Source organism: Ceratotherium simum, chromosome 22, assembly GCF_057802395.1.
Source record: "Ceratotherium simum simum isolate JZ-2026a chromosome 22, ASM5780239v1, whole genome shotgun sequence".
NCBI lineage: Eukaryota > Metazoa > Chordata > Mammalia > Perissodactyla > Rhinocerotidae > Ceratotherium > Ceratotherium simum.
In genome coordinates, this window is record NC_141921.1 from 39,548,609 (window position 1) to 39,562,522 (window position 13,914).

General features: G+C 44.8%; 1 protein-coding gene across 1 annotated transcript in view; it reads right to left on the bottom strand.

Annotated features, from left to right (window-relative positions):
- Positions 1 to 13,309, bottom strand: part of FHAD1 (forkhead associated phosphopeptide binding domain 1) — a 129,849-nt gene extending 116,540 nt beyond the window's left edge. Inside the window, 1 exon segment of the mRNA XM_087445824.1 lies at positions 13,217 to 13,309. Within this exon segment, the coding sequence (XP_087301950.1) occupies positions 13,217 to 13,309 (93 nt within the window).
- Positions 13,310 to 13,914: the final 605 nt, after the last annotated feature.

The following is a 13,914-nucleotide window of genomic DNA, read 5'->3' on the forward strand; positions in this document are numbered from 1 at the left end:
AACGTAAGACCTAAAACTATAGAACTCTTAGAAGAAAACATAGGGGGAAAGCTTCATGACATTAGATGTGGCGATGATTTCTTGGATATGACACCAAACGCACAGCAACAAAAATAAAAATAGTTACGCTGGACTACAGCAAAATTAAAAACTTCTGTGCGTCAAAGGACCAATTAACAGGGTGAAAGGCAATCTGTGGAATGGGAGACAATATTCACAAATCATATATCTGAAAAAGGGTTAATATCAAGAATATATAAAGAACTCCTATAACTCCTGAACAAAAAACCAATAACCTGATTAAAAATGGGCAAAGAACTGGAATAGATATTTCTTCAAGGGAGACATACAAATGGGCAACAAGCATATAAAGAAATGATAATATCACTAAACATTAGGGAAATGCAAATCAAAACCACAATGAGATACCACCTCATACCCACGAGGACGGCTATCAAAAACAAGCAAACAATCAGCAACAACAGAAAATAACAAGTGTTGGTGAGGATGTGGAGAAAGTGGAACACTTATGCACAGTCGGGAATGTCAAATGGTGCAGCTGACACAAAAAACAGCATGGAAGTTCCTCAAAAGATTAAAAATAGAATTACCATATGATCCAGCAAGTCTACTTCTGGGGATACACCCAAAAGAATTGAAAGCAGGAACTTGAAGAGATATTTGTGCACTCATGTTCAGAGCAGCACTATTCACAACAGCCAAAAGATGGAACCAACCCATATGTCCATCAACAGATGAATGGATAAGCAAAATGTGGTCCATCCATACAATGGATTATTATTCTGGCTTAAAAGGAAAGGAAATTCTGACACATGCTATAACCTGGATGAAGCTTGTGGACATTATGCTAACTGAAATAAGCGTCCCAAAAAGACAAATTTTGTATGAGTCCCCTTATGTGAAGTACCTAGAGTGGTCAAGCTCATAGAGACAGAAAATAGAATGGTGGTCACCAGGGGCTGGGGGCGGGGGTGGAATGGGGAGGTATTTAATGGGTACAGAGTTTCAGTTTTGCAAGATGAAAAAGTTTGGAGATTGGTTACACAACGATGTGAATATACTTACACTACTCATCTGTGCACTTAAAAATGGTTAAGATGGTAAATGTTATGTTCTACGTATTTTACCACAGTTTAAAAAATGGCTAAGATGAAATGGCTCACCCAACATCAAGATGCTGGCACCTGGCAATGTCGGGATTGGAACCCAAGTCTAATTCCAGAATCGGTGCCCTTGCCTCGTACCCTGTGCTGTTCAGAGTAGAGAGTGTTTTAACGATGAGAGAGGAGGGGGGTAGAACTGAACAGAGAAAACAAATGCATTTTTTTAAAGTCTCCTGCATTTTAAATATCATTTAAAAGTATATAGTGAGTCCATAAAATACTGAGACTCGAACAAATTCACCAACAAACATCTGCTCTGATGACAACTGTGCTTTGAGGAAGCCTCCCTGAGAAGCTGCCTGTTAAGTTACAATGTTGCCTCCGAGGCTCAAAATGTATTTGGAACTTTCTCTCCGAGCCAGTTGTCAACTTTGCATCACGTGGAACTCGGGGGCCCAGTCCCAGACCATAACCTCCCGGCTGCCAGCTCCCTTATCCTCCCTCCCGTCCCCTCCTTTATTCATCGTGGCCTGTGCTCCCCCATCCACTCCCTGTGGGTACTCCCCTGCGCCTCCCCCTAGCCTGGGTCCCCGCTCAAGCCCCAGCTCCTTCAAGGCCATCTCTGCCCCCGAGTCTTCCTGCCACCCTCACACTTCTGTCCTCAGGTCCGGCCCGGTCCAGCATGCGCTGCTCCCTTCGGGCCCCAGCCACCAGGTCCCCGTCTTGGGCCTTTCCTTCCACCTCGTTAACAGCCTCCTAGCTCCTCACCTCCCATCCCCTGCCATGTGTGTCCTCCATGTACTCCTCCATATCCTCTCCCACCCCTCTCCCCCGCGCCCTCTGCCCCAGCAGGCTGTCCTGTGTGGCTGCATCAATGGGCCGATGGGCTCCTCGCCTCTGGTTTCTGGTCGGGTTTGGCGAATGGGAGATTAGAGATCGGAGCAGGGAGGAGAGAGGTTGGGGTATTTCTTCCCCAGCTCCCTCCCTGTGGGGTCACACAGCTCCCGTCAGAGGACTCTCTGCCCAGCCCTCTAGGTCTCTGGGTTCCAGAACATGCCCCTACCCCTCACCCCTCAGGTCTGGGGGTGGGGATAGCGCCTCACTCACACCAGCTCTGGGCACTGCACCATCCTCCGTGGTTTCTCCCAGCCCTGCCCGCCCTCTGCAGGAGTGCCCTCGTGAAACTCGCCTCCGGCACTCCACACCCACTTTGAATGTGCCCTCTACTCCCTGCCAGGACCTGGACTGCCCAGGCACGGAGAAGCTCTCACACATGATCTTCAAGTCCCCTTCCCTCAGCCGCCAAGAGGCTCAGGGTGGTCTTGCCTTCGTCCCACCCTGGTCTGGTCCCAGCTCATCAACAGTCTCCTCTTTTGTATCTTTAGTCTCACTTGGACCCCAGTAACTTCCGTCTAACCTGGGAACACACTCACCATCACCCCATCCTAGAAATGCCTCCCCTCCTTCATTCCTTTCCTTTATCGTCAAATTGCTTCAATAGCGTCCCTTCCCCACTGAGTCCTCAACCCACTGTCACTGTCCTCGGTGGCCTCCCTGTGGCATTTGACACAGTTGTCAGAAGGAGGCATGCGGCCTGGTGGTTCAGGAGTTGGGGAGGCAGGACGGTGTGGTGGTCATTAGACTGGCTTTCAGGGTGGGTGGCCTGGGCTCAAAGTCTAGCTCTCCTACTTCCTAGCTGGGTGACCTTGGGCAATGACCTCAGTTTCCTCATCTGTAAATGGGGACAAAAATAGAACAGCCTTATAAGTTATTGGTCATCTCACAAATGAAATGATACACACAAATGCACTTAGAAGAGAACTTGGGCATGTATAAGAACTGTCAAAACTTCCAGTATTATGAGAAAGAGGATGGGCTCTGGAGTTAGGAAGACTTGAGTTCAAGTCCCACCCTGGCCACTTTCCAGCTGTGCAGCCTGGGGCAGGTCTCTTTGCTTCTCTGAGGTTGCTTCTTGTGCTGCAAAAATGAGTTTTATAAGCTGTCCTTCAAAGGACTGACAAAGGGTACTATTTGGTGAAATTTTCAATGTAGTAGGGTAACTTTTTAAATTAACTGGTGTGTGTGTATGTGCGTGTGTGTGTGTGTGCGTGTGTGTGCGCGCGTGTGTGTGTGTGTTTAATCTGTTTCTTTTCACCTTTTGGTCCTTGGCCATCCCATCCCCCATCTCCACCCCCCTCACTACCTCAGGAAAGGGATGTAACACAGAAGTAGTAAAGGCAGGGTTTTTAGAAGAATAAAGATATGAGGAAACGCCAGGCTCTGGTGAGACAGTGGGTCAGGAGCAGAGGGAAAGAGGAAGCCTGTCCTTCCCTCTGTCAGCCAGATCCTTCCTGCCCCGTCTCCCTGGGAGAGCGCTAAGGAGGGGCAAGGCCTCGAGAAGAGGCAGGTTCATGAACTCAGCCTGCCTGGAAGTGGTTCCCAGCCCCCAGCCTCTCTGTGTGACCTCAGGCAGGCTGCTCAGCTGGTCTGTGCCTCAACTTCCTCATCTGTAAAATGGGGGAAACGATAGCCCCTATCGCGTAAGGATTAAATGGGTTAATACACACGAAAGCGCAGAGAACAGTGTCTGGCACACAGCAGGCCCTCAGCGACCGTCAGCTGTTCCTGTTGTTAACGTCCCCCTGCCGGCCACGGCGTTGCCACCCTCCTGCCTCTCCGACTATTTTTAGGTCTCCGTGCGGTCCCTGTGTCTCCCATCTGCACCTCAGATGCCACCGCTCCCCAGGATTCTAGTTGTCTCCATTTCCTCTCACTCTGTCCACAGGCAGGGGCCGCTGTGCCACCCGCTCAGTTCTCAGATGAGTATCCCCAGTTCATCTCCAGGCCCCAAACTGCCTTCGGCTCCTGGATGTGGATGCACTCACCTTGTCTTGCAATCTCGCTTCCCCCCTCCGTGTGACCCTCTGGGCAATGATGTTCTCCCCTCCCAGCTCACCAGCCAGCTTTCCCCACTGCTCCCGGCACTGACCCTACTGATTCCTCTGGAAAGCTCTCAGACCGCCCGCCCCACAGCAAGAGTCCAGGCAAGAGACAGTACTAACGGTGGTGGGCAGAGTGGTCTCCCAAAACTGTCCACGCCCTGATCCCCAGGGCCTGTGAATACGCTCCATTACGTGGCTAAAGGGACTGTGCAGATGTCAAGGTTACAAATCAGTGATCTTAAAACAGGGAGATGCTCCCGGATTATCCAGGTGGGACTAATCTAATCCCAGGAGCCCTTAAAAGCAGAGAACTTTCTCTGGCTAGAGTTGGACAGATGAGTCAGAGGGGTGGGGCAGAGAGATCTGGAGCATGAGAACGACTCGACCCACTGCTGCTGGTTTTAAGATGAAGGGGACCCCGAGCCACAGAATGTGGGCAGCCTCTCGAGGCTGAGAATAACTTCCACTTGACAGCCAGCAAGGAAGCGAGGACCTCAGTCCACGACGGCACAGGCTAGGTTCCCCCGACCACCTGGACGGACCTGGAAGCGGATTCTTCCCAGAGACTCCGGATAAGAGCCCAGGCCCGCCAACACCTTGATTTTGGCCTCGTGTGGCCTGGGGCAGAGGAACCAGCTGAGTCCACCCCACCTCTGACCTACAGAACTGTGCGATGACACATTCGTGTTGTTTTAAACAGAAAATGAATACAATAGCCCAAAGTCACTACAGTCTTTACCACCCCCCAGGCCCTGTTCTAAGCACCTCACAGTAACTCAGTCTCCTGACATAGTGACTGCAACTCTCCACTGCACGCATGCAGACATCGCAACAGAGAGCTCACCAGGGCGGAGCCAGGCTGGGGCCACGGTCACGCACTTGACCGCTCTGTTCTAGGGCCACTCTGCCTGTCCTTCTCCCACCCAAATAACAAAGATGATCAACTCCTCCCCACCTGAAAAGCCCTTTGGGGGGAAGTTCCATCTTTAAACAAGTTAAACATTAAATGCTCAGTCTGGCTTACATTTTACACGTTGCCACCAGCACGCCATTTAGCTCTTTTCTCCCAGGCCAAATTATTCACCCAAATGCCCAGGCTTCTCTTGAAAGAGGCAGCTCAAGTTTGGTCTACTCTGAGGCGCTCCCAGCCCCCAGACAGGACTCTTGTGGGGCCTCTACGTACAGCCCAACCCTCCTCTTCCGTGGAAAACGCTGGGTCAACATTTCCTCTTTACCCAAATCCCCCAGTAGAGGGCGCCACCTCAGTCTGTTGTGTGAATGAGCATCACTGGAAACCTGATTCCACGTTTCATCTACAACCCTCACCTAGGATTCCACACCGTGGGACATCACTAGCTTAGTCAACTACCTTATTATCCCAGTGCACTCATAAGGAATTTCAGATATTTAGATTTTAGATGTTCCCAAAGCTAAATTTACACCCAAAGAATGAAGCTTCTTTCTCTAGAAGCTCTGAGTCACACAGCCCAGAGTCTGGAACTCAGCCCCACCTCCCGTGACTAGCTGTGTGACTTTGGGCAAGTTACTTAACCTTTCTGAGCCCCATTTCCACATCTTTAAATGAGGATAATAATGATAAAAGTAGTTCCTACCCCACAGGATTTGTTTGCAGATATAATTCTGTAAAAACAAATACAGGACATACATAGACTATATATAAAACCATGTGAGATGCAGTAAGCAGTCTATAAATGTTTGCTGTCGCTGTTTGTATTATCCGTGCTCTTCAAAAGATTACGATCTTCCACTTCACATCCATTGGAATGGCTACTATCCAAAAAAAAAAAAAAAAACAGGAAATAACAAGTGTTGGTGAGGATGTGGAGAAAGTGGAACTCTTGTACACTGCTGGTGGGGATGTAAATTGGTGCAGCTGCTATAGAAAAAAGTAGGGCAGTTCCTCAAAAAATTAAAAATAAAATTATCATATGATCCAGCAAGTTTTGTGTATACATCCAAAGGAACTGAGAGCAGGGGCTTGAGGAGATGTTAGTACACCCATGTTCACTATTTGCAATAGCCAAACGGTGGAAACAACCCAAGTATCCATCAACAGATGAATGGATAAGCAAAATGTGTGAATACATATAACGGAATATTATTCAGCCTTAAAAAGGAAGGGGATTCTGACACGTGCTACAACATGTATGATCCTTGAGGATATTATGTCAAGTGAAATAAGCATCACAAAAGGGCAAATACTGCATGATTCCACTTATATGAAGTACCTAGAGTAGTCAAATTCATAGAGACAGAAAGTGGAATGGTGGTCGCCAGGGGCTGGGGCAGGGGAATGGGGAGTTATTGTTTAATGGGTATGGGGTTTCAGTTTTGCAAGATGAAAAAGTTCTAGAGATGGCTGGGGGACATGGTTGCAGAACAATGTGAATGTATTTAATACCACTGAACTGTACAGTTAAAAATGGTTAAGATGGTAAATTTTACGTTATGTGTATTTCGCCACAATAAAAAAAAATGAGAAAAATGAGATAACCATCTAGCCCTTGTCTCTGAACTTTTTCCCTTGGAAGCCCCCCACCTGCTGGAGGGAAAGCAGGCGCATAAGTTGCCATGGTGGGAACTGACCAGGGAAATCAGCCCCAAGTTCCAGCTGTTAGTTCTTGAACAGGGGAGAAAAAAGTCCCCCGAGGGTTCATAGAACCAGATGAGCGAATCCCTATTCGGAGAGAACGGGCGCCTGGGGAGCAGCCAGGGGTGAGGGTGGGAGCACGGCCCAGGCCAGACGGTGAGCCAGCGAGTGCAGGGAGAAGAGCTGGCAAGTGCCCTCCTCTGCGTCCGTTTCTCTCCCTGAATTTCCCCACAGAGACTGAGCAGGGGCGAGAATCCTTATCCAGGTCCACCTGTCACCTTACCTCTCAAAATGCAGAGGTTCATTCATAACAAGAGAAAAGCGAATTAAAATGACACGGGTACCATATTACACCTCTTCAATCAGCGAAGATCCCACGGGCGGACAGCACACCCGCCGGGAGGGGATGGGAAACAGGTGTCCACTGCTGGCGGGACACTACATCCGCGGACCTCTAGTGGGCAATGCGGCGACACCTGTCAGAGTTACAGGTGTACGTGCCCTTTGACCCAGCAGATTTATCTGCACGTCTGCGAAATGATGTAAATAACAGGACAATCACAGCAGCCTTGTTTAGTAATAACAAACAAGATGATGACGTAGGCTCCGATGGTTCTTTCCTAAGAGGAGCCCAGACCTCGCAGGGGCCTGGCAAAGGGACAGGAGTCATCTGGCTGTATGGGCTCTGGTGTGTCAGGTCAGCCTTGCTCCACGACCCTCAGATCCCATACGAGAAGGTCTGACACATGATAGACAGATTGTTCCAGCAACGAGAAGAGAGCCAGCTGGCAGGACGCTGTCCACCAAGGGCGGAGGTGCAGACACGAGCATTTCATCCCTGTCACCTCTGTCCTTGGTTTTTCTGCTCCGTCTCCACCCTCCCAGCCACAGCACTGCGCTGACTTGGGCTGTCCTACAGCTCAGTCCTCAAGGGGATCCTGAAACCTCCCCAGCGCAGGCCCGTGCACGTACTCGGGGACCGGCTTCGTCAGTCAGCTCTCCACTGTTTAACCGTCGCTTCTCTTTTCCTCAAAACAACGTTTACTGAAATAGTATACACCCCACCCCCAAGACGAGCTCCCACAACATCAGAAGGGAAGAAGCACTGGTGATCAAGAGGGGAAAGCCAGGGAGCACTGATGGCGGGGTTCTCAAAGTGTGGTCCTAGAACCATCTCCACGGGACCCCACTCCCCCCACCCGAACCTGGGGAGCATTTAAATGTGAAGATTCCTGGGCCCTACCCCAAACCCACGGGGTCAGAACGTCTAGGGGTTCATGTTTAACAAGCACTCTTATACATGTGAAAAATTCAACAACCGTTGGCTTTCAGTATTTCTTCATTCTGGAAAAATTGAGCCCCTTTCCCAGCAGAGTTTAAATAACACCACATCTGACTCCAAAAATTACAGTTCACAAGCCACATCAAATCATACAAATGATAATTCACAAGGTTCAGCTCTGAACGGAGCAAGGCTGAGGCTTCTGAGTCGTGTAAAATGGGAGAGGGGACATTCTGAATACAGCTCCTAATTGCTAATGTGCACACGGCAGCCAGGATGGTCATTTCAAAATTCAGGTCTCCCTCTTGCTTAAAATCCTTCAGTACCTTCTTCCCGTCACTGTTCAGCTAAAGATCAAAATCCTTATGGTGGCCTGAAGGAGGCCTATTGCCTCTTAGCCCTCCTCCTTCCCACATTTACTTCTGGACACACTGGTTTTCTCTCAGTCACTTGGGCTCACAATATATTCTTCCACCGCAGGCCCTTTGCATGTGCTGTTCCCTTCTCCCCTTGTCTAGTTAAGTCCTTCTTGTCCTCCATCATCCTTTTCTTTAGAGCCCCAATGTTAGAATGGAACCATACACACCTTTGTGGGATGCTTTGGCTTATGTCTCTCTCTCTCTCCTAGCAGCTTCCTGATTGCAGGGACCATGCCTGATTCTGCCACTGCTGCATCTCCAGGCTTGCCTCAGTGCTGAGGCTCCAGGTAAATGTTTGTGGAATGAACGAGTGACAGCAACAGTAAAACCTCAGCTGGCGAAAGCAGGCTTCCTATCTCCATTAGGGAACCAAACACCTTACAGGATATAGAAAAAAAGTCTGCAGAGCTAAAGCCTGCAGATATCATTATTGATTTTCCCTGAGCCGAGTGATAACAAGTGACTTTTATTTTCTTCCTTATACTTCCATTATCAGAAAAAGTAAATGATGTAAAACATTATGATATCGACAATCAAAACAATACATCAGGCTTGCAAATGAGTATGAATCTTTAGAAGAGTGACTGCCTCTTTTTTAGGATTTACCCAGGTAAATAAAACGAATCTTTTTTATTTACCAGATGTAACCTCTGGGTAATTTCATGGATGACTTTTTATTAACATATTTTTATAAACTTTATCTAGTGGAATGACTTCTAGTAGCCCAAATAACATAAACTATAAATTGACTGTTAAATTACTCCTAAGGGTGGCCCATAGCTGATCAAGGGCAATTCTTCTGATCAGCAAGCCCCAATGAGGTCGGCAGAGGGACAATTTTCACCTGGTCTTGTTTTGTGAAACTGGAAAATGTTGGCATGTCTGCAGGTTTCAATTCTTCAAAATGGACCTGTGTCCTCACGCCCCAAGCAAACCTCCTCTCCCAAATTCATTTAAGCTTTGGGAAGAGAATTTAAGAGAAGATAGAAGCATTCATCAAAACTCTATTCACAAAATATTTGACATTTCATGTATCATCTATTCTCCAGGGAGCCAATATAAGCTCGTGCTTCTGGAAACGCAACTGACTCCTTCATAAATCAATGTGACTGCTGCTGGCAATGGTGACTTACTTCTTAAACTCAGGCCAAGGAGCAGTAAGCTGCCAACTGTTTTTATACAATGAACGCAAGTCAATTTATGTCTGTGTAATAACTGTCCTCATTAATTCCCTTTTCCAAACAGCTTGTTGGTATCAGTGACTCCTCATCTCAACCTTGTGTACCTGTAAGGATTCTTCTCAGTCTCCATTTTATGAGACCATAATAACCATCATGGTTTCACTTACTCAGCACCATATGGCAGGCATTTCATGTGTATTTCCCACTTAATCCTCACAACCACCCTGTGAGGTAAGTGATTTATAGACAGGGAAAACGAGCTCAGAGCGATTAAATAACTTGCTTGAAGTCACACAGCCAGAAAGTGGCCAAATGAGATTCAAACCCAGGTCTGTCTACCTCTGAAGCCCATCTATCTCTGAAGCCTGTGCTTACTACAGTTTTCTAAGATCACAGTCAGGTTCAAAACAGAGAGCTCTCTCTCTACTTTGGTCAGACAGGAAAGAAAACTACCTAAAATCTATCCCTTGTTGCAATAAAGAAGAAACTGCAATTCCTTTTCTTTTTCTTTTTTTCCCCCCACTTTGTGACTGGACAGATTTTCTGTGTCCTTGGAGGGAGACCACGTTATGGATGACAATCTCAAGGGGAGGTCCTTGGGTTATTTTTAAATCTGTTGAGATTATGATAAACACTCTCAGAAAAGTAGGAATAAAGGGAGAACTTTCTTAACTTGATAAGAACATCTACAAAAAACCTACAGTTAACGTCATACTTATTGGTGAAAGACTAAATGCTTTCCCCTAAGATCAGGAACAAGCAAAAGTAAAGATTTATATCGCTCTTATCACTCTTATTCAACAGAGTATTGGAAGTCGCAGCCAGTGCAATAAAGCAAGAAAAGGAAACTACAGGCATTCAGATCAGAAAAAGAGAAATAAAACTGTTCCTATTTGCAGATGACATGATTGTTTATGTATAAAATATGAAGAAATCTACCAAAAAAAACCTTCTAGAAAGTTCAGTTAAGGTTGCAAGATACCATATAAGCATACAAAAATCAACTGTATTTCTATATACTGTCAATGAACATGTGGACATTTAAATTTAAAATATAATACCATCTACAATTTAAAATATAATACCATTTACAATCACTCAAAAGAAAAAAAAGAGAGAGAGACAAAACATAAGTGTAAATCTAACAAAACACGTACAGGATTTGTATGCTGAAAACTACAGAACAATCATGAAAGACCACTTGAATAAATGGAGAAACATACCATGTTCACGGATTGGAAGACAACATAATAAAGATATCTTCTCATACTGATATATAGGTTTAAACACAAGTCCTATCAAAATTCCAGCAAGATATTTTGTACATATAGACAGGCTTATACTAACATTTACATGGAAAGGCAAAAGAACTAGAATAGGTTAAAAAATATTTTTTTTAAGGAAGAATAAAGTGAGAGAAATCACTCTACCTGATTTAGGACTTAAATAGTTACAGTACTAAAAACTGTGTCATTTTGGTAGAGGGACAGACACATAGATCAATGAAACATAACAGGGAACTCAGAAACAGCCCCACACAAAAGTACGGCCAAAAGATTTTTGACAAAGTTGCAAAAGTAATTCAATGGAGAAAAGACGGTCTTTTCAACAAATGGTTCTGGAGTAACTGGATATCCACATGCAATAAAAATAAAACTTGACCTAAACCTCACATCATATACAAAAATAAACTCAAAATGGTTCATAGATTTCAACATAAAACATAAAACTATAAAACTTTTAGAAGAAAACATAAGAGAAAATCCTTGGGATCAAGACTTGGTGACATGTTCTTAGAAATGACACTAAACACAAGCCTATAAAAGAAAAAAATGATAAACTGGACTTCATCAAAATTTAAAACTTTTGTCTGTGAAATATTCTATTAAGAGAATGAAAAGACAAGCTACGGATGGGAGAAAATACTTGCAAACTATATATCTGACAAAGGACTCATATCTAAAATATATAAAGAACTCCCAAACTCAATAGTAAAAACCCAAATAATCTGATTAAAAATGAGAAAAAGACATGAAGACACATTTCACCATGGAAGATAGGCAGAAGGCAAACAAGTACATGAAAAGACATTCAATATCACTAGCCATTCAGGAAATGCAAATTAAGACCGTGATGAGATACCACTACACACTTACTAAAACTGCTAAAATAAAAATAAAATTAAATAAAAATAAAATTAAAATTAAAAAAATAAAATAAAATAAAAAACAGTGATAACACTAACTGCTGGTGAGAATCAGAGAAACTGTGTCTCATACATTGCTGGTGGGAATGTAAAATGGTACAGCCACCCTGGATAATAGTCTGGCAGTTTGTTTAGAAACCACACATATACTTACCATATGATCCAGCAATTACCCTCCTGAGCATTTATCCCAGAGAAATAAAGACTTAGATTCATACAAAAACCTGTACACAAACGTTTATAGTAGATTTATTTGTAACAGCTCCAAATTGAAAACAATCAAAATGTCCTTCAATATGTGAATGGTTAAATGAATGGTGGTACATCTATACCATGGAATATTACTCAGCAATAAAAAGGAACAGGCTGACAACCTATATGGATCTCAAGGGCATTATGCTGAGTGAAAAAAATAATCTCAACAGGTCACATATTGTATTATTCCATTCATATAACCTTCTCAAAATGATAATTATGGAGCTGGAGAATAGATTAGTAGTTGTCACGGTTTAGGGATGTGGTGGGACAGGGTTTTGTGACTATAAAGGAACATCATGAGGGAGATCTTTGATGATGGAATAGTTCTTTATCTTGATGGCTGCACACGAAGCCACACAAGCGATAAAACAGCATAGAACCATATGCACACTTTGTACCATTCTCTCTCTTTATTTTTGGAACTTCTTGTGACTCTATAATTATTTCAAAATAAAAACATTCTGTTGAGTGCGGGCTGATGCCTGCCTTTCACACTTATGGAGAGATTCCATTGCATTTCTCTTCAATATTTTATTCTGCTTCAATATTTTACCCCCCTTCAATATTTAAAAAGGCTCAAAGCCACTGTTTTTATTATTCCTTCCTTTCTTCCAACTTCCTTGGCTGTCAGTGAGCTGAGGCTCTGGACCAAATCACAGCTAAATCAGAGAGTGAAACGAAATGGAAGAACGCTGAGGCTCAGCCTGCAGCTTACCCTGACTCACTGGCTTGGAGACCATGGGCTCTGAGGGGCCACAGCAGTCTCCAGAAGCTCTGGAAGGGCAAGAGGCCACTGCCCAAGCTGGGCATTTTCCTGGCCTGGCTGTCAGGCCCGGAGCAAGGGAAGGTCAATGCACCAGCTCTACGCCCGCGGTCCAAACCGCCCCATCAGGCTGCTGGGGAGAGGGCGATGGGTGGGACATCCATAGACACGCTCAGCAAGGAGAGAGGGCATGTGGCACTTTGCATCGTGCTCATTTTCACTGCGTGTGCCAGGGAAACCCAGGACATTCGGCAATTTGGTTATTGGTAGCACATCGAGGGAAGATGTGGCTGCTTTAATAGAGTTTACACTATGAAAAGAGATTCAAGTCCACAGGACAGTAAGAAGTTTTGGTGGGGGTGAGGGGTGGGGAGGGGGAGGGAGGGGGAGGGGTGGGGAGGGGTAGGCAATGGGCAGGAAGAGTTCTTACCTTTAACACAAGGTCTGAGTCCTCATGTTTTCCAATGGTATTACTTTTATTCAAGACAAAAAAGCCTTCTGCGCTCTTTAGATAGGCTTTCATACTCTCTGCTTTCCCTATATAAGGTTTTCAGAAAAAATTTTGTTAGAAAAATGCAGTCCTCTAATTATTCAACAACATCATATTTAGAGTGAATGAAATACATCATAACATCCAAAGGAGAAACCAGCAGGGTAGGAGTGGGTGGATGGACTTAACAATGATCACAATTATAATTTTGCATATTTTTAAGACTCTCTTTTTAACAGTGCTATCTAGCACAGATGAGCTTGGTTCTGAGAGTCAAATAGAAGACACTTTTCACGTAACCCAGAACACAAACAAACAACAGCTAAAACAACCTAACAACAAATCTGATTTCGACTGATAATTGCTCTCCACGTCCCATTAAGCTCAGAATGAGGTTAGTTATCTGATATATAACTGAATATAAGTATTCACATTCAATATTCCTAACCCACCACTTACTGGCTCGGTGACCTTGGATGAGTTACTTATTCTCTCTCTATGCCTCAGTTTCCTCATCTGTAAAATGGGGTTAACAATACTCTATATCCCAAGGAGTTTTGTGAGGATTAAATGCAATAACATGTATAAAGCATTTAGAATGGTGACTGCTACATATAAACACACATTTGTACTTCTAC